Source organism: Pan troglodytes, chromosome 5, assembly GCF_028858775.2.
Source record: "Pan troglodytes isolate AG18354 chromosome 5, NHGRI_mPanTro3-v2.0_pri, whole genome shotgun sequence".
Lineage (NCBI taxonomy): Eukaryota > Metazoa > Chordata > Mammalia > Primates > Hominidae > Pan > Pan troglodytes.
Window position 1 is genome coordinate 155725159 of NC_072403.2, and position 21408 is coordinate 155746566.

Genomic DNA, 21408 nt, shown 5'->3' on the forward strand with positions numbered 1-21408 from the left:
AGAAACAGAATAGTCAAGGAAATAAGAAAACTTATTTGGCTTCAGTGAGTCCCTAGTTCAAAATCAGAAATATTTATTTCAGTTTAAACTGGAGAGTTTGTCTTTTCAACATTAGTTAATGCTTGGAACCATTCATACTTGATTAAAATACATCGTTGAAAACTTTCCCTGTTTTTGATGAGTTGATTTTTGTTTTAACTGATTTAAACTTTTTCAAGGTTTAGGCAATGACATCATCACAATTGTTGATTATTTGGTAAACTGTGACTTCTTGCAACAGATTAGTGGTCCTGGTTTATGTTCTTGACTAGTATGTTGTTATCTGGACTGGGCTGTAAAAATCTGTGAACACTGTTGCTCTGAGTTAGGAACAGAATGGCTGGGGCAGAACCATTTTTGGCAGGTGAGCTGCACTTGATATCTAAATTATTAGAAAATGCCTTCATCTGTAATCATTCATTTATGGCTTTTCCAAAGCTGGTAGGTATTAGCTTGTTCTACCATGTGTGATCCGTTTAAATCTAAGTATTGTAGGATTTTTAAAGAGTTGTCAAAACTGATGGCATTAGGTATTCTACCAACATTGGCTAGAAAAAAATCTTAACTGAAGAGCTTGTCATTGCAGAAGTAGGATACTGGAGAGAATGTATTTAAATGCCAACCTGTGAAGTAAAGGGTCAGATGATGGTTTATGTCAATATTGAGAATGTAAGTACTAAAAGGATTGGCCATTTATTTTGATAGCTGTCTCAACTGAAGATTCTCAAAAACAGCAAGAGTCTTAATAGGCATTGGATGTTTCTTTGTCATGTTACTCAAATTCTGTGTTATGAGGTGCTAACTTCACTGTGTTTAAATCCATATATTATATATTTTGCAATTAAGAGAAAAAGACTAGGCCACGAGTCTTGATGAAGCATATTGTGATTTAGGCAGGTTATACTCCAAACTTAAATATTTTAATTTTATTCTAAAGAACAAATTCATGATACTTTAAATGAATTTTCTGATATCTTGGTTCTCTAAAAATCTATAAATGATTATTGGGAACTGAACATAAAAGCTCCATGCTAAATGTTGGGAGCCCAAGAGATCAGAGGGTTTTTGCCTTCAGGAGCCACATGGTCTGAGGAGGCAGGATAGGTGCAGCGAAATGTAACTGGCAATACTATCACTGTGGTAAGTACCACTTGTAATTAGAATCTTGGTACTTGCTGTTCCCCCAGAAGTGCTTTCACTGCAGACAGACCTTCCTCATGGTTGATGCTCAGCTGTAACCTTCACTATAGGCTATTCCCTGAGCTTGTATTTAAAAATCCTGCACGCATCCCTCCCCTGCATCCTTGACCCTCCTTCCCTGGTTTATGTTCTCCACAACATCTGTTGACGCAGAGGACTGTTTTTCAGTCTCCTCTCGCAGGACAAACCCTGAAGGCACAGTGTTTTATTTATTGCTTTATCCTTAGGTCTGGAAGGGTGCCTGGCATTCAGTATACAGTCACAAAGTAGTGTATGAATGAATGGATAGATGGGAAAGATTTCAGAAAAGAATTAAACGTAGAAAGAACCATAGCAGGGCCTAGAATCACTGGGGTTAGGGAGGAGAGAAAGGCCTAAGAGATCCAGGCAGGGGGCAAAATCTTGAAGAATTTGTATCTTAAACTTTTTTTTTTTTGCCAAGACAGGTCTAGCTCTGTCGCCCAAGCTGGAGTGCAGTAGCGCGATCTCATCTCACTGCAACCTCCAGCTCCCGGGTTCAGGCGATTCCCCTGCCTCAGCCTCCCGAGTAGCTGGGATTACAGGTGTGCACCACCATGCCCAGCTAATTTTTGTATTAGTAGAGACAGGGTTTCGCCATGTTGGCCAGGCTGGTCTCAAACTCTTGACCTTATGATCCGCCCGCCTCAGCCTCCCAAAGTGCTGGGATTACAGGCATGAGCCACCAACACCCGGCCCACCTATTTTGTTTAAGCACTGCCCGTGACTGGTGTAAAACCACTTGGATATCATAGTACCACAGATGCTCCTTGACTCATGGTGGGATTATGCCCTGATAAGCCCACCATAAGCTGAAAACATGGTAAGCCAAAAATGCATTTACTACACCTAACCTACTGAACATCATAGCTCAGCCTAGCCTACCTTAAACTTGCTCAGAATACTTTCCATTAGCCCACAGTTGTGCAAAATCATCTGGCAATACAGCACGCTGTAGAGTTATCAATTTGCCCTCGTGATCACATGGCTGACTGGGAGCAGTGGCTCACCACTGCTGCCCAGCATCATGAGAGGATTGTACCACTTTCTACTGAATACATATTGCTTTCTCACCATCATGGAAAAATTGTTAACTTGAACCATCATAAGTTGAGGACTGTCTGTACTGTTACTTTACAAGTCTAAGTGTCTGAAGTGCAGTTACCGCTTGTGTGTATTACCTGTGATGCCCTGTATCTACATCTCCATTTTGATGTCATCAAGTCACCTCAGTTGAAAGAACTCTAACCTCTTGTAACTTTACTGTTACATTTTCAATAATTATATGTTACTTCTTCATGTGGGTTGACATTGGTATGCTTTATCAGTCTTGTTCCAGTTAAAGGGCAGAGAAGGTAGAAATTCTAATGGCCTTGCATTTTAATTGTGAAACTTACAGGAGAATATTTAAAGCAAACACAGGGCCACTGTTCAAGTTAAGAAATAGAACATAGAAGTCCCCTGTGAATCCATCCTTGATTTTATTTCACTCTTTCCCCTCAGGTAATTCTTGCATAGTATCCAGCTGTCATAGAAGTTGAACATCTCTAATCCAAAATCCAAAAACGTTGAGTGCCAATGTGAGACAACAAATAGAAAATACCGTGCATAAGTACTTAATACAAGCTTTGTTTCATGCACAAAAGTATTTAAAATATTGCAAAAAGTTACTTTCAGGCTGTGTGTGTAAGGTGACATACGAAATAAAGTGTTTAGACTTGGGTCCCATCCCCATGATATCTTGTTCCAAAGTCTGAAAAAAAATCTGAAACACTTCTGGTCCCAAGCATTTTGGATAAGGGATACTTAACCTGCGTTAAGTTTTTCCTTCTTTTTAAAAGCCACTTGTATAGTATCCTTAAACACAACATCTTGGTTCATTTTGAACAATTGAAATAAACAAACTTAGCTTTTTGAGGTCAGTGTTTGCTACCAATTAGATGAAAGCATCCTAGGGAAGATGAACTGTGAACAGTCCCTGGGTCTGACTTCCATTTCTAGAGTTTACAAGAACCCATGTTTAGATGTCAGTGAGCAAGGTGATGAGTGAGTTTTAGGGAACAAGTCACAGTTTAGGCATCCAGGATCTGCAGAAATATGCTTAGAGGATTGCATTCTCGTTTTATATTTTCTGCTTCTAAACTCACCCTGACCTCTCAAGATCAATGCAGAACCTTCCTATGGGGTGAAATGAGTGTCTCCAACTGATCTAGAGATCAGGACACAAAAGGGAGAGCAGGCACTTTATTAGAATATGGCCAAACATGACAAGTGTAGAACAAAATGGGAGCCAGACTTCCTTGAATATACTATCTTGAGATTATGAAGGCAGTGAATATCTTAGTCGTGATAGCCGTCAACACGTCTGTCTCTAATCACACACCTCAAACCTCGACTGGTTGCTCTTTGGTTGTTGTGCCCAGCTATCATACTGGGAATTCCCTTTTCTCTATCCAGTCTATAATTGCCTTTTCCTATATCTCATTCACATGCTTGTGGATCATGTCCTCCAGTAATTCATGAAATGGGGTACAGGGGATGTAGACTTTTTGGGAACTTGGATGTCTGGAAATATATTCTACTCTTATGTTGGATTGACAGCTTGACTGAATATAGAATTCTTGGTTGTAGATTATTTTACCTCAGAAGTTTAAAGGGTTTCTTCCATTTGTTTCCATTTCCAATTTTGCTTTTTGGGAATCTGAAGCCATCCTGATTGCTGATCATTTGTATCTGATTTTTCTTTGGAAGTCTGTAGAATCTGTCTTCACTGTTCTGAAACTTCCATTTTACTGAGTCTTTTAAATCAGAAGGTATATTAGGGTTCTCTAGAGGGATGGAACTAATAGGCTAGATCTGTATATAAAGGGGAATTTATTAAGTATTAACTCACAATCACAAGGTCCCACAATAGGCCGTCTGCAAGCTGAGGAGCAAGGACAACCAGTACAGTGCCCAAACTGAAGAACTTGGAGTTCAATGTTTGAGGGCAGGAAGCATCCAGCACAGGAGAAAGATGTAGGCTGGGAGGCTAGGCCAGTCTAGTCTTTTCACATTTTTTTTTCTGCCTGCTTTAGATTCGATCTGCACTGGCAGGTGACTAGGTGGTGCCCACCCAGATTAAGGATGAGTCTGCCTTCCCCAGCCCACTAACTCAAATGTTAATCTCCTCTGGCAACACCCTCTCAGACACACCCAGGATCAATAACTTTGCATCCTTCATTCCAATCAGGTTGACACTCAGTATTAACCATCACCAGTCTACCTCTTGTCAACTTCAACCCATACCCATCTCCTGAGATCATACATAATCTTCAAATAAAGACAATAATAAGGTCATAATTATGCCTAACGTAATACAACTATCCTTCATACAACCAGAAATGCACCAATCCCCAACCCAAATACTATTACATAAAGTTAACAATTCTTAAATGCTGATGTGAAGTCAATAAATCTTATGTCACATGATGAAGGAAAAAGTAAATAAAATGAAGATATCTTCTTAGTACACGTGTGTACATGCACAAACATGTTTTTAACAAAAGAAGGAGGAAATACTAATGACAATTACAGTCCTCATTTCTGCAGCTGGTCACGTGGTCATAGCTGGTATTGATGACTACATTCTTCTACTACCCATTCTGTATTCCCTTTTTCTTCAGCAAGCACCTCAGCAGGTCATGGTTTTTTCCTGGTGGAGTGACCCAAACCTTCATTCCTGAAGGGTCTGGGCCATTTGTAGTCCTGCCTGGATTGGGCTGTTGTAGTTTCCCATTGACCTGAATCAAAGGACATGGTAATACTAAGAGACACCCTAATAGATCTCCTGTATTCCATGCCTACTCTTCCTTACCTCTGTTGTGGAGTAGTAGAGCATACACGATCTTCTGGAGAACTTTACCCCAGCCCTTCAACGTATTGTCACCTAGTTGTTGTAATTGTGACTTCAAAAGGCTATCCCACCGTTATATCAATCCAACTGCTTCAGGATGATGAAGAACATGGTGAGACCAGTGAATTCCATGAGCATGCGCCCACTGCTGCACTTCTTTATCTGTAAAGTGAGTGCCTCTCTCTCTGTAAAGAGAGGCAATGCTGTGTGGAATACCATGACAGTGGATAAGGCATGCTATGAGTCCATGGATGGTAGTCTTGGCAGAAGCATTGCATAGAGGATAGGCAAACCCATATCCAGAGTGAGTGTTTATTCCAGTGAGGAGAAACCTCTGCCTTTTCCATGATGGAAGAGGTTCAATGTAATCAACCTGCCAGCAGGTAGCTGGCTGATCACCCTGAGAAGTGGTGCCATATCGAGGTCTCAGTGTTGGTCTCTGCTGCTGGCAAATTGGGCACTCAGCAGTGGCTGTAGTCAGGTCAGCTTTGGTGAGTGGAAGTCCATGTTGCTGAGTCCATGCATAACCTTCATTCCTGCCACCATGGCCACTTTGTTCATGGGCCCATTGGGCGACGACAGGGGTGGCTGGGGAAGAGGCTGAGTGGTGTCCACAGAACGGGTCATCCTATCCACTTGATTATTAAAATCCTCCTCTGCTGAGGTCACCAGTTGGTGAGCATTCACATGGGATACAAATATCTTTCCAGTTTTTGACCACTCAGAGAGGTCCATCCACATACCTCTTCCCCAAATTTCTTTGTCACCAATTTTCCAATCATGCTTCTTCCAAGTCCCTGACTATCCAGCCAAACTACTGGCAACAGCCCATGAATCAGTATATAATTGCACATCTGACCATTTCTCCTTTCATGCAAAGTGCACAAGCAAGTGCACTGTTCAAAGTTCTGCCCACTGGGAAAATTTTCCCTCACCACTTTCAGGGATGTCCTAGGAAGGGGCTGTCCTTCAGGGATGTCCTAGAAAGGCAGCTGTCCACTTTTGGGTGGTGCCTCCATATTGTGCAGAACCATCTGTGAACCGGGCTCTAGTCTTCTCTTTTTCTGTCAACTGATCATAGAGAACTCCTCATGAGGCCATTTGTGCAGGCTAGGGGAGAGAAGGCAAGGTGGCAGGAGTCTCCACCTTGGGCATTTGAGCCACTTCCTCATGTAACTTACTTGTGCCTTTAGGACCTGCTTGAGTCCAATCACGTATATACACTTCCATTTGATGATGGATGCTGCTGTGCATGACCCACTTTATGGCTAGATGGGTCAGAAAGCACTCAGTTCGTGATAGGCAGGTCAGGTTGCATGGTGACTTGATGACCCACAGTCAAACGTTCAGTTTCCACCAAAGCCCAGTAACAGGCCAAGAGCTGTCTCTCAAAAGAAGAGTAATTATCTGTAGAAGATGGCAGAGCCTTGCTCCAAAATCCTAGAGGCCTCCACTGTGATTCACCTTTGGGGGCCTGCCAAAGGCTCCAAACAGCATCGCTATCTGCCACTGACACCTCAAGTACCATTGGATCTGCTGGGTCATATGGCGCAATTGACAGAGCAGCTTGCACAGCAGCCTGGACCTGTTGTAGAGCCTTCTCCTGTTCTGGACCCCACTCAAAACTGGCAGCTTCAGGTCACTTGATAAATGGGCGGGATTAACACACCCAAATGAGAAATGTGTTGCCTCCAAAATCCAAATAGATCCACTAGACATTGTGCCTCTTTCTTGGTGGTAGGAGGGGCCAAATGCAGCAACTTATCCTTCATCTTAGAAGGAATATCTCAACAGGACCCATACCACTGGACCCCTAGAAATTTTATTGTGGAAGAAGTTCCCTAAATTTTCATCAGATTTCCCATCCTGTGGCACGCAAATATCTCACCAATAAGTCCAGTGTGTTTACTACTTCTTGCTCACTGGATCCAGTCAGCATAATGTCATCAATGTAATGGACCAGTGTGATACCTTGTGGAAGCAAAAAGTGATCAAGGTCTCTCTGAATTGGATTATGACACAAAGCCAAACAGTTAATATACCTCTGAGGTAGAACAGTAAAGGTATATTTCTGGCCTTGCCAGCTGAAGGCAAATTGCTTCTGGTGGGTCTTACGGACAGGAATGGAGAAAAGGGCATTTGCCAAGTCAATGGCTGCATACCAGGTACCAAGAAATGTGTTAATTGGCTCAAACAATGAAACCACATCTGGTACAGCAGCTGCAGTTGGAGTCACCACTTGGTTAAGCTTATGATAATCCACTGTCATTCTTCCAGATCCATCTGTCTTCTGCACAGGCCAAATGGGAGAGTTGAACAGGGATGTGGTAGGAATCACCACCCTGAGTCTTTCAAGTCCTTGATGGTGGTACTAATCGCCACAGTCTCTCCAGGGATGTGATACTGTTTTTGATTTACTATTTTTCTAGGTAAAGACAGTGCTTATGGCTTCCATTTGGCCTTTCTCACCATAATAATCCTCACCCGACCAATCAGGGAGCCAATGTGGGGGTTCTGCCAGCTGCTAAGTATGTCTATGCCAATTTTGCATTCTGGCACTGGGGAAATGACCACAGGATGAGTCCAGGGATCCACCGGACCCACTGTAATTTGGACCTGAGCTGAAACTCCATTATTACCTGACCTCCATAAGCCCGTACGTTAACTGGAGGACCATAATGACGTTTTGGGTCCCCTGGAATCAACATCAGCTCAGAGCCAGTGTCCAGTAGTTTCCGAAATGTCTGATCATTTCCTTGTTCCCCAATGCATAGTTGCCCTGGTACAAGGCCAGAGGTCTTCTTGGGGAAGGATGGGAGAAAGATTAACAGCATAAATTGTCAGTAGTGTAATGGAGTCCTTTTTCAAGGGGACCCGGCCTCCCCTTCATTCAAGCAGCTCTGGGTTCGTAAACTGGCTCAAGTCTGGAAATTAAGGGGCCATGATTCTCTGTTTTTATAATTCAGATTAGTCTTTTGTCCATTTGACCTAGAAGTTTTCTGCTTATATAAATTAAGTAAAAATACAGTAGGCTTCCTTTCAGTTTCACTTCTAGAAACACTGTGATTAGTCAGTGCCAGAGCTCTATATGTGTCAGACTATTCTGATTGTTGCCACTTTGCCTCTGCAGTCCATTACAGTAGCTACATCCACCTTGCCTTTGATGGCTGAGTGCTGCCACTTGGCCCCTGCCACCTCGGGATCCAAATATTCCCACTATATTTATTTTTTAAATTTATGTATTAGTCTATTTTCATGCTGCTGATGAAGACATACCTGAGACTGGGAAGAAAAAGAGGTTTAATCAGACTTACAGTTCCACATGGCTGGGGAGGCCTCAGAATCATGGCAGAAGGCAAAAGGCACTACTTACATGGTGGCAGCAAGAGAAAATGAGGAAAAAGCAAAAGTGGAAATCCCTCATAAATCCATCAGATCTCATGAGACTCAATCACTATCATAAGAATAGCATGGGAAAGACCGGCCCCCATTTAGTTATCTTCCTCTGGGTCCCTCCCACAACACACAAGAATTCTGGGAGATAAAATTCAAGTGGAGATTTGGGTAGGGACACAACCAAACCATATCATTCTGCCCCTGGCCCCTGAAAATCTCATGTCCTCACATTTCAAAACCAATCATGCCTCCCCAACAGTCTCCCAAAGTCTTAACTCATTTCAGCATTAATCCAAAACTCCACAGTCCAAAGTCTCATCTGAAACAAGGCAAGTCCCTTCCACCTATGAACTGTAAAATCAAAAGCAAGCCAGTTACTTCCTAGATAAAATGAGGGTGCAGGTATTGGGCAAATACAGCCATTTCAAATGGGAGAAACTGGCCAAAACAAAGGGGTTACAGGGCCCATGCAAATGTGAAATCCAGCAGGGCAGTCAAATTTTACAGTTCCAAAATGATTTCCTTTGACTCCATGTCTCACATCCAGGTCATGCTGATGCAAGAGGTGGGTTCCCAAGGTCTTGGCAGCTCTGCCTCTGTGGCTTTGCAGGGTACAGCCTCCTTCCTGCCTGCTTTCATGGGTTGGTGTTGAGTGTCCATGGCTTTTCGAGCCACACAGTTCAAGCTGTCAGTGGATCTACCATTCTGGGGTCTGGAGGACAGTGGCCCTCTTCTCACAGCTCCACTAGGGACTCTGTGTGGGGGCTCCACCCCCAGATTTCCCTTCCTCACTGCCCTAGCAGAGGTTCTCCATGAGGGCCCCACCCCTGCAGCAAACTTTTGCCTGAGAATCCAGGCGTTTCCATACATCTTCTGAAATCTAGGGGGAAGTTCCCAAACCTCAGTTCTTCACTTCTGTGCACCCGCAAGCTCAACACCATATGGAAGCTGCCAAGGCTTGGGGCTTCCACCCTCTGAAGGCATAGCCCAAGCTGTACATTGGCCCCAATCAGCCACAGCTGAAGTGGCTGGGACACAGGGCACCAAGTCCCTAGGCTGTACATGGGTACCCTGGGCCCTGCCCCAGGAAACCACTTTTTTCTCCTAGACCTCTGGGCGTTCGATGGGAGGGGCTGCTGTGAAGGTCTCTGAAATGGCCTGGAGACATTTTTTCCATGGTCTTGGGGATTAACATTAGACTCCTTGCTACTTATGCAAATTTCTGCAGCTGGCTTTAATTTCTTCTCAAAAAATGGGTTTTTCTTTTCTACTGCATCATCAAGTTGCAAATTTTCTGAACTTTTATCGTCTATTTCCCTTTTAAAATGGAATGCTTTTAACAGCACCCAAGTCACCTTTTGATGCTTTGCTGCTTAGAAATTTCTTCCACCAGGTACCCTACGTCATATCTCTCAAGTTCAAATTTCCACAAATCTCTAGGGCGGGGCAAAATGCCATCAGTCTCTTTGATAAAAAATAACAAGAGTCACCCTTGCTTCAGTTCCCAACAAGTTCCTCATCTCCATCTGAGATCATCTCAACCTGGACCTTATTGTTCATATCACCATCAGCATTTTGTCAAAGCCATTCAACAAGTCTCTTGGAGGTTCCAAGCTTTCCCACATTTTCCTGTCTTCTTCTGAGCCCTCCAAACTGTTCCAACCTCTGCCTGTTACCCAGTTCCAAAGTCACTTCCACATTTTCAGGTATCTTTTCAGGAACACCCCACTCTACTGGTACCAATTTACTGTATTAGTCTGTTTTCACACTGCTGATAAAGACATATCTGAGACTGGGAAGAAAAAGAGGTATAATTGGACTTACAGTACCACATGGCTAGGGAGGACTCAGAATCATGGCAGGAGGTGAAAGGCACTTCTTACATGGTGGCAGCAAGAGAAAATGAGGAAGAAGCAAAAGTGGAAACCCCTGAAAAACCCATCAGATCTCATGAGACTCATTTACTATCACAAGAACAGCATGGGAAAGACCAGCCCCCATGATTCAATTACCTTCCCCTGGGTCCCTCCCACAACATGTGGTAATTCTGAGAGATACAATTCAAGTTGAGAGTTTGGTGGAGACAGAGCCAAATCATATCAATTTATTTATTTATTCTTTTATTTATTTTTTGTTTTTGAGATGAGGTCTCTTTCTGTTACCCAGACTGCAGTGCAGTGGCAAAATCTCAGCTCACTGCAACCACCACCTCCCAGGTTCAAAGGATTCTCCCGCCTCAGCCTCCCGGGTATGTGGGACTGCAGGTGCTCACCACCACTTCCAGCTAATTTTTGTATTTTTAGTAGAGACAGAGTTTCATCATATTGGCCAGGGTGGTCTCGAACTCCTGACCTCAAGTGATCTGCCCACCTCAGCTTTCCAGAGTGTTCAGATTACAGGCTTGAGCCACCACTGCACCTGGCCTATTCCCATTGTTTTTAAATTTTGTAGTTGAGTGACTGTGTATCCCACTGTTAGATGTGACATACAGAGAAAGGCAATTACAGGGCTCTTCAGAGATGCAGGTGCTGCCCTCACAAATCTGTTTTACAAGGCATTGGTCAAGGGTATATTTTCTGGACCCTCCCTGATGGGATGAGTAGGTCTAAAGTGACTAATCCACTCCACCATCATTATGCCTTTGGATCCCTTCTTCTACATTAAACCAAGAGAGATCAGGCATTTCCAGCTTGCTCCCAGTGGGCCATCTTTTAATCCATATTTCAGCTAACCAAGCAAATAAACTATTAGAATTTTTTTTTAACTCCCTGAGCTGCAACATTAAATGCAGAGTCTCTACTAGTGTCCCCAAATCTATAAATTCAGCCCGATCCAACTCTATGTTCCTTCCACCATTATACCACACCCTTAATATCCATTCCCATGCCTGTTCTCCAGATTTCTGTTTATATAAGTTAGAAAACAATTCTTTTCGAGTGTATCGCACCTCCTCATGGGTCACATTCTCAACCTCACCTCTAGGGCCCCACAGGAATTTTGTCTATAGATCTAGAAGCAAACAGAGGTGTTGGAGGTGGTTTCTGAGGAGAATCAACATTATCTTGCCTGGCAACTGTCTCAGGGGAGGCCATCACTGTTGCCTCAGGCAGCACAGGGTTTATCTCCTCAGACAAAGGTGGAAAGGCTGACAGCAGCATGGGTCGGAGAAGGGATGTTGCCACTACTGGGGAGGGGGAAGCTGTTTCTTCTGGCAAAAAAGGTTCATCAGAGTTTACAAACTCAGTGTCCCCAGCTTCATCGGGGTCTTCCCATATGTCCCCATTCAAAGTTGCAGGGTCCCATTCTTTTCTAATCAATTCCCTCACTTTAACAGTAGACACTTGGCAAGGCTGTGCATGCACCTTTCATTGCAGGTCAGCCACTTGCATGATAAGAGCTTGTATCTGTTTTTCCACAATTTCAGCTCTTTCTCTACAGGAGATAAGACTCTCACTCAGGGCAATCTTAGGAGATTTGAGGCTCAGTATCTGCTTCTGAAGCTGGGAGTTAAAATCCCTGAATTCATCATTTTCTTTCATTACTCTGTCCCCTGAACTTAGGAGCAACCAACCAGCTTCATTATGTTCCTTGGTTCTCCACATGTGGTCAAAGGTATTATGTATAGAGTAACTAAACTCCTTGCCTCTCATGAGCAATGAATCAGGAGTGTCAAATGCATTTATTTTGTGTAACTCTCTAAACAGTTCATGCCAAAGTCTATCAGTGTTCTCCATACTATTAGAAGTAGAGTCATTAGCATTTTTGGGTCTAATTATATTAAGCAGCCAACTCCAGAAACCCCAAAACCAATGAAAGAACCCCATTCTTAATATTCTGTTCTTCTAGAACTCCTGGTACAAAAATCTGTATTAGTCAGGGTTCTCTAGAGAGACAGAACTAATAGGAAATATATATAAGGGGAATATATATATATATAAAGGGAAATGTATTAAGTATTAACTCACATGATCACAAGGTCCCACAATAGGCCATCTGCAAGCTGAGGAGCAAGGAGAGCCAGTCTGAGTCCCAAAACTGAAGAACTTGGAGTCTGATGTTCAAGGGCTAGAAGCATCCAGCACAGGAGAAAGGTGTTGGCTAGGAGGTTAGGCCAGTCTAGTTTTTTTCGTATTTTTCTGCCTGCTTTATATTCTAGCCTTGCTGGCAGCTGATTAGATGGTGCCCACCGAGATTGAGGGTGGGTCTGCCTTTCCCAGCCCACTGACTCAAGTGTTAATCTCCTTTGGCAACACCCTCACAGACACACCCACGATGAATACTTTGCATCCTTCAATTCAGTCAAGTTGACACTCAATATTAACCACCACAGGAGGTTTATGTCCTTCTTTTTTGGAAATAATTAAAAATTATTTTTATTCTCTTCCTTGTATTTTCTCCTTTTTCTCTCTTGAAGTATTATTTGGAGTAGACCCGTCTGGACTGGTATTCTAATTTGCTTGTTTCTTTCCCATTTCTATGCCATTTTACTTTATTTTCTGGAAGATTTTCCTAATTTTATCTTTCAACTCTCTGTTGAGTTTTTCTCCTAAAGACTTTTTTAATTTCTTTTTTTTTTTTTTTTTTTTTTTTTTGAGACAGAGTTTTGCTCTTTTTGCCCAGCCTGGAGTGCAATGGCGCCATCTCGGCTCACCACAACCTCCACCTCCTGGGTTCAAGCTATTCTCCTGCCTCAGCCTCCTGAGTAGCTGGAATTACAGGCATGTACCACCACGCCTGGCTAATTTTTGTATTTTTAGTAGAGACAGGGTTTCTCCATGTTGGTCAGGCTGGTCTCAAACTACCGACCTCGGGTGATCCACCCGCCTCTGCCTCCCAAAGTGCTGGGATTACAGGCGTGAGCCACTGTGCCCAGCAAGACTTTTTTAATTTCTAAGAGTTATAATTTTCCTTTAATTTTTTTTTTGTCTGTTTTGGACTTACCTGCTAGAGACGTTCTTCAGATCTTTGGAAATTCCTGTCTGTTTGCTCATCATTAAGACTGGAAGAGGAAAAAAATGGAAATAATGAACAAGTGAGCAGTATTTCATGACTGAGCTGTATTGTAGGGTGGTCTGAGTGAGCTGTGTGGGAATCTCCCAATATCAGTATCTTTACATATTTGCTAGTGGAATAATTTGATTCCCAGAGAAGTTACATTTTGCCCTGAGGGTAAGGGTTTGGCAAGCAGAGTCCTCTAAGCCAAGTAGAAGAAGATGGGCATGTGGATATTCTCTGCTTTCAGTATCACTATTCATGAAATTAATCACTAGATTGTATATATGTACCTGTATACATGTATACGTAGACATGCATACATATATAGCTGATTATTGTTATTCATGGATTCCCTGTTTGCAAATTTACCTACTTGCTAAAACTTACTTGTAACCCTAACATCAGTACTTGTGGCACTTTTACAGTCATTTGCAGACATGCACATAGTGATAAAAAAGTTGAGTCATTCAGCACATTTTCCCAGTTGAGGTTGAACAAGGTAGTACTCTACTTTCTTGTTTTAGTGTTCATAATGTACTCAAGTTCCTTCCATGGGCTATTTAGTGCCACATTTTCCACATTTTTGTGCTTTTTCTTTGGTGATTTCACTGTTTAAAATGGCCATGTTAGCCAGGTGTGGTGGTGTGGGCCTGTGCTCCCAGCTACTCAGGAGGCTGAGGTGGGAGGATCGCTTGAATCCAGGAGGCAGAGGTTGCAGTGTGCCAAGATCGCACCATTGTACTCCAGCCTGGGTGACAGAGCAAGACCTTGTCTCAAAGGCGGAAGGGGAGGGGAAAGGCTGCCTAGAACAGTGCTGAAGTGCTGTCTAGTGTTCCTAAGCTCAAGGCTGTGATTTGCCCTAAGGAGAAAATATGTGCATTAGGTAAACATTCAGTCATGAGTTACAGCACTATTGGCATGAGTTCAACATTACTGAATCAACACTATAAAGAAGGTGTCTTTAAACAGAAACATGCATAAAACAAGGTTTTGTATTGATCCATTAACAAAAATGTTGTGACCAGAGACTCACAGGAACCTAACCCTATATTTCCCCTAGGAGCCACAGTTCAGTATTTGCTAATTCAGTGCTCACAGTGACTTTATAGAACTTAACTACCAAAAATAATGAGAATTGACTGTATGTCTGTATCTATACCTACCTATCTGTGTTTGCTCTATACTCATGCCTTCAGACATGCTTTATATTGACTAATGCACAGACTGCATATTTTTTCCTTTCCAGAAAGTAGAATCACCTAGAGACAGGGAAGGGCATTTATCCAAGGAGTAGGAGACTTGCGGTGTGGGGCAGGGGTTGGGGGCAGGGCGCAATCTAGGAATCTTAACTTCTTTCAAACAGCTTTCCCCTTGGTCCTCCATATTTTGACAGTCTCTTCCTCCTCATTCGCCTGCCTCAGTTTTAGAGGTACATGCTGTCCAGGAGTTCCTGTGACTTTTAAGAGTCTGTAGTGTGAATCTGGATGGTTCTCAGTTCTCCCTTACTGTTAGTTTGGGAAGTAGAGTTTGGTGTTGCTTTAAGTCCTCCAAGTCAGTTACAATGTCTATTAGCTTTCCAAATTTTAGGTTTCTTGTTTTCTTTCCTCCCTGTCCTATGTTTCTATGTCCCTTTGTCACTTTACTATAGCTTTATTGGGGTTTAGGGAGAAAGCAAAATTAGACGGGAAGCTCTAAATTAGATAGGATCTGCTATCCTGAGTCTTAATTCTTTTTCTTATCTTATGACTTATGTTCCTGAGATAAATTTTATTGGTAAGTTGAGGCCGTTATTCCACCCCCTTGCCATAGGGCCTAGGAAGATGTTGATATTGCTAAATATTTGCATGTTCTGTACTGCAAAGAACTGAAGAGTTCTGTGATTTGCAGGCATCTGAATGAGAAAGTGTCTTCCTTTTTTCTTCTCTACCATGCTCCTTTAAGAAAATGTGGATAGCTTAGTTCTCTACAAAGCATTCTTAACTTCCAGCTCAAGAAAGAGAATATCTGGTCAAAAGTAAAGTAAAACTTTTTCAATTTTAATCTAACCCTAATTCTCTCCATGCTTCTTTGTAATGTTTGTTTGTTTGTGTTTTTTTTTTTTTCCTGCTCAAGTTGTCCCTGATTTTTTTTTTTTGAGACAGGGTCTAGCTCTGTTGCCCAGCAGGCACAATCAATCATGGCTCACTGCAACCTCAGCCTCCTGGACTCAAGTGATTCTTTGGCCTCAGCCTCCTGAGTAACTGGGACCACAAGTGCATGCTACCATGCCTGGCCAATTTTTAAAATTTTTTGTAGAGATGAGAGTCTCACTGTGTTTCCCAGGCTGGTATTGAACTCCTGGGCTCAAGCAATCCTCTCACCTTAGCCTCCCAAATATGCTGGGATTACAGTTGTGAGCCACCATTCCTGGCCTATGTTTTATTTTTGATGTGTTAAACAAAGCTTTATCACTCCCAGATTACTTTCTGTTACTCATTTTTAACATTTTCAAAGATTATAAACCAATGTTTAAAAATAATAGCCACTATAATAGTTTACTATTATATGATTCCAGATAGAGAGGAAAAAGAAATCGCTGAGGTGATACTCATTGTTTTAGAACATTTTCTTCCAAAGGGTTTCTTTTTATTTTTTGAAAGGCACTCATTTGTTCTGATTTTTAAAATAGTGATGCATAATTTTCATTAAAAGTTTGGAAATACAGAAAACTAAAAGTAATATTCATCTTTATTCATACCCAAAGTAATTACTCTGTGTGTGCCCTTCCAGTCTTTATTAGTAAATATATGAACAAAATGTTTCATTAATATTTTTCCATGTTATTCTCCCACAAATTCCTTTAAATTAATATAAAAATGGTTCAGCAATTTTTAGCAACCTATTTCTGTCAGAGGCCAAGTAGCATAATTTTTGGCTTTGCAGGTCATATGGCCTTCATCGAAAGTATTAAACTCTGCTGTTGGAGCAGGAAAGCAGCAATAAATGCTATGTATACAAATGAGCATGGCTGTGTTCCTATAAAACTTTATTTACAAAAAAAAAAAAGGCATCAGATTTGGCCCACTGGCTACAGTTTGCTGACCCCTAGATATTATTTTTAAACTTTTTATTTTGCCGTAATTATAGTTTTACAAAATGTTACAAAATAGCACAGAGAGATGCTGTATGCCATTTACCCAGTTTTCCCTAAGTTACATCTTAAATAACTATAGTACAATATCAAAACCAGGAAACTAACATTAGTATATGGTGTGTTCAGAGTCTGTACCATTTGATAACACGCAGAACCACCTCACAGTGAAGATACACAACTATTCCATCACACAGAGATCTCCCTCATTCTAACCCCATAGAATCACAACCACCTTCCACCCCACTCCCACTCATCTTTATCCTTTTACAGTCTCTAATCTGTGTCCTATCTCTCTAATTTTTGTCATTTTTTAATAAGTTGTGCAGGTGAAATCACACAGTATGTGACCTTTGAAGATGGGCTCGTTTCACCCAGCATTGAAATCCATCCAGATTATTGCATGTATCAGTGGTGTTCTTTTTTGGCTGGGCACAGTGGCTTACACCTGCAATCCCAATACTTTGGGAGGCCAAGGTGGGAGGACTGCTTGAGCCCAAGAGTTCGAGACCAGTCTAAGCAATATAGTGAGACCCCGTCTCCACAAAAAATAAAAAAGCTAGCTGGGTGTGGTGGCACATGCCTGTTGTCCTAGCTACTCAAGAAGCTGAGGTGGGAGGATTGCTTGAGTCCAGAAAGTAGAGGCTGTAATGAGCCGTGATCATCCCACTGTACCCTAGCCTGGGTGAAAGACCGAGACCCTGTCTCAAAAAAAAAAAAGAAAAAGAAAAAGAAAAAGTGGTCTTTTTATTGCTGAGCAGTATTCCAGGCTATAGATGTACCACAGTTTGTTTAACCGTTCACCTACTGAAAGGCATTTTAGAAGTCTCAAAAGGTTCTTTTAATGTTCTAGCAATCACATATTCCATGTGATTCAATACACAGAAACAAACACTGCAGACCACATTGATCTCCCTGTTTGATTCAGCTGGCTAGGTAAGTGTTCCCTTCCTTCCTTATACTCAAGCTTCTGAGTTGAATGTGGTTCAGAAGGTGGTGGTCCATCTGTATCCAAGTATTGAATTGAATCATATCATCTGTATCTGTCAGTATTTTAAATTCATTGACTCACTGATTTCAACCAGAGGTCATTGATCCTCTAGGGACTTCTAGTTGTTTTCAGGTGAGTACTAACATCTCTCTAGTTGTAGTGACGGTTGAATTAACAGTCTTAATACTTGGAAAGAGACTCAAATTCAAGTCTCAGTATTACCACTTACTACCTGCAGTCTTAGAGAAGTTGCCTACTTGGGCCTCCGTTTTCTCATTTGTAAAATAGAAATAGTACTAACCCTGTCTTATAGGGTCACTGTAAGGATCACATGAGATAACATAGGAAAACACCACACAAATGTTACTGTAATATTCATAAAAATAGATTATCCTTCACTAGTGTTTTAGAAAGAGCAGCAGTAGTTTTATAATCAAGATGAGTAGTTTCAGGTTGTGGTACCCTTGCTTAAAATATGTATACATATTTTATATATTTTATATATATATATATATTTAGATGAAGTTTTACAAACTGCACCAAAAGAACAGGGAGGGCAAGAGGTATTTCTGTGTGCTGTGATGGATGGCCTGTGTTGAAAATACAATACCAATTAGCAGATGTGACAAGAAATCATTTAAATCAACAACGTCTGTAGCAGGCTACCCATCTGCTTCCTGTTAACTAGGGCTTCCTTTTTCAAACTGTCTTCCTTCAATTTCCATGACCCTGTTCTCTCCTGTTTCTCCTCCTGGCTTATCATCATCATTTTCTTGGCCTTAAATATAAGTTTCCCTAAGGATCATCTCTGCACTTCTCTTTCCATGACTTCTTCCCTGGCAATATCATGCCTTTACTTCATTTCTCAAAGCCTACATCTGTGTCTCTAACCCTGACCTCCCTCATTTCCATCCTGCTGGCCGGACAACTCTATTTCAACTCAGTGTTTCCAAAGCTGAAGTCATTTTTCTTCCTAAGATGGCCCTTCTTTTCAAGTTTCCTGTTTCTATCCCACACTCCCAGCATCTTCTCAGTCCTTCTGCCTCTAAACGTAGAATAGTCCTCAAGCATTCTTTTCTCTTTGCCACCTCCTAACTCCCACAAATCTAATCAGGCTGTTGACTCTTTGATACAGAATCACTCATCTCCTATTTCCTTTCCATTTCAGGCCTCCACCTTCAGCTTTTTTGTGTGTATGTGGGGGAGACAGGATCTTGCTCTGTCTCCCAGGCTGGAGTGCAGTGTTATGATCATGGCTCACTGCAACTTCTGCCTCCTGGGCTCAAGTGATCCTCTCACCTCAGCCTCCTGAGTAGCTGGGACCACAGGCGTGAGCCACCAAGCCCAACTAATTTTTTATTTTGTGTAGAGACACAATCTCCCTATGTTGCCCAAGCTGGTCTCGAATCCCTAGGCTCAAGCAATCCTCCTGCTTCAGCCTCCCATAGTGTTGGGATTACAGGCGTGAGCCACCACACCTGACCCACCTGCAGCTTTTTCACTATCTTCCACAGCTCTGTTTAATTCTTCCAACTTAATGTCCCTTGTTGCTTTCCTTGCATGTAAAGTAAAGCCCAGATGACTGGTCTAATATAAAGTCTATGCTCAGACCTCAAACTGCTTTTTTTATTAACCTAAGACATCATAGCTTTGATAGAAGTGCTTTTTAAATCTTTGCATATTTGACTCCTGATGAACCAAAAGGAAGTAATACAAAAAACCTTTTTTCAGAATTTCATAATATTTTGCTTTTCTCATGATACTTTTCCAATGTCATTGATTTATCTGCATACTTTTTTTCTGTGCTGGTCCCATGTATGATTTCTCCCAATATTTCCACAGAATTGCATATAGCCAATATCTATTTATTGAATGAATGTTTCTATGTTAGAAATTCAATTCTTGCTTGGCCCATGCATTCAACCAATACCTTGAGTACCTTACTATGGGTCAAGTACTTGCATTGGGCATAAAATAGGCACAGTCTCAGCTTTCACAGAACTTACATTCTAGTAGGAGTCCCAAAGATGTTACCACTGGTGGTAAAAATACCACTTTATACTAAGGTATTTTTTGCTTATGTCTCAAGCAAAGTTATCAGGCACTTCATGTAAGAATATATTAAATATTAAATCAAATAATTATACTCTGGTTGCCTGAAGGATATGGAATTTACTTGTTTAGTGAAGTGAGGAGTTTATATCAGGAAAGGAAAACACAGGTGAGTTTAGTTTACACAGGGTCTTCCCAAAGGGAAGGAGCAGTTGGTGGGGAGGGAAAAGAGAGTGAGGATATCAAGCTATTGAGGTCACCTCCAGTCAGTCATTTCTTCTCAGCCAGGCAATTCCATGAAACTAACATAATGTGCTCTTGAATTTTACACAGATGGCAATCAGGAATTGTTTCCCTGTGAAGTCTGTGGAAGACGTTTTGCAGCAGATGTTCTGGTAAACATAAAGGCATTTTGTAGATGTGTTTCATTGGACTTAAATGAACTGTCAAGTCAGTGAGGAGGCGGCAGTGCAAAGATTAAAGACAGATGTGGAGGGGAAGCAAGGGAAGAGGAAAAGTACATAACCTATGGCTGGTGGGCCCAGAGAACACTGAGGCAGATTGATGCTGCCTCATTCAAGAGCGACCCTATTAAACATGGTCCTCCTGAAATGATGCCAGATGGAAGTCTCTTGGCATCGTCAATGATCCCTCAAGAGGTTTTGGCTCTTCCGCCTTTTCTTTAAGCATCGAAAATTCAAATTTCAAGGCCAAAGCACCAGGGAAATTAGCTAGTCAAGAGGAATGAGCATTGAATTTTAGACATCTGGAAACCTGGCTTTTAGCCTCAAATTTGTCACTAATCCTGACAAGTCCTTTAACCTTCCTGTTTTCTGCTTTGCCACGTATACAGAACCTTCAAATTTGAGGGTTTTTATACCATTTGAACAAAATGATACATGGATGTAAGTCCTGTTCCAAGATCTAATTGTTGTACAGATTCAAGCTAACGGCATGTCAAGTCCCCGATTGATGGCTATAAAGTTGAATAAAAGCTTGATTTATTTCAAAATTAGGGAATCAAATAGATGGTATGCCCCAATATTATAAAGGGGTTCCCAAGAAAGATGATTTTTTTCAAAAAGAAAATCTAAGATGATAATACAGCTGTCAGTTGGGACATTTTAGATAAAGGAGGCTTATCTGGAACTTAAAGGATGTGGACTGTAAGCCTGACTATGTTTGGGACAAAAGACTATAAAATGAGGTTGTAGGTTTTATTTTTCTGGAGAATTTAGAAAATGAAATAGCTGTCTTTTAGTTAACTGTGGTTAGAGCCTCCTGAAACTAGAGGGAGAGCTTGCGGGGCTGGTTGTGGCCCTGTAGTCCACCAGTGTGTGTCACTGCCTTTGCCAGCCTGGAGCCACACCCCCTGAGAATTAGTTTGAGACCTGGGAGGTTCCATTTGCAGAGGGATCTCTAAATGTCAGGTACATCTTGGATACTTTTGAGTTTCATTTCCTAAGCCTATTTCTAGGCTATGGAGGGCATTGATCAAATGATTTGATCTTTCTCTCTCCTTCAGCTTAAAATGGATGGCTTGTTCTTAGCCAGTGCAGTGATTTTTATAGAGCTTGTATTTTGTGGGGTCTGACAAAGCTACTGTGTCAATGACGGTTATTATGTGTCACACATCCATGAAGGGAGAGGGCCAAGGTCCCATAGTGGTACAGTAGCACATTTTATACAGGT

At 41.7% G+C, this 21408-nt stretch overlaps 1 protein-coding gene across 2 annotated transcripts in view; it reads left to right on the forward strand.

Annotated features, from left to right (window-relative positions):
* Positions 1-251: 251 nt before the first annotated feature.
* Positions 252-21408, forward strand: part of ZC2HC1B (zinc finger C2HC-type containing 1B) — a 101589-nt gene continuing 80432 nt past the window's right edge. The window contains exons 1-2 of one of the 2 annotated variants that reach the window (XM_518779.7): positions 252-403; positions 20050-20111. In XM_518779.7, the coding sequence (XP_518779.4) occupies positions 376-403; positions 20050-20111 (90 nt within the window). In that variant the 5' untranslated portion in view covers positions 252-375. The remainder of the gene's footprint in view (positions 404-20049; positions 20112-21408) is intronic. The other variant, XR_010158219.1, reaches the window with a different exon arrangement.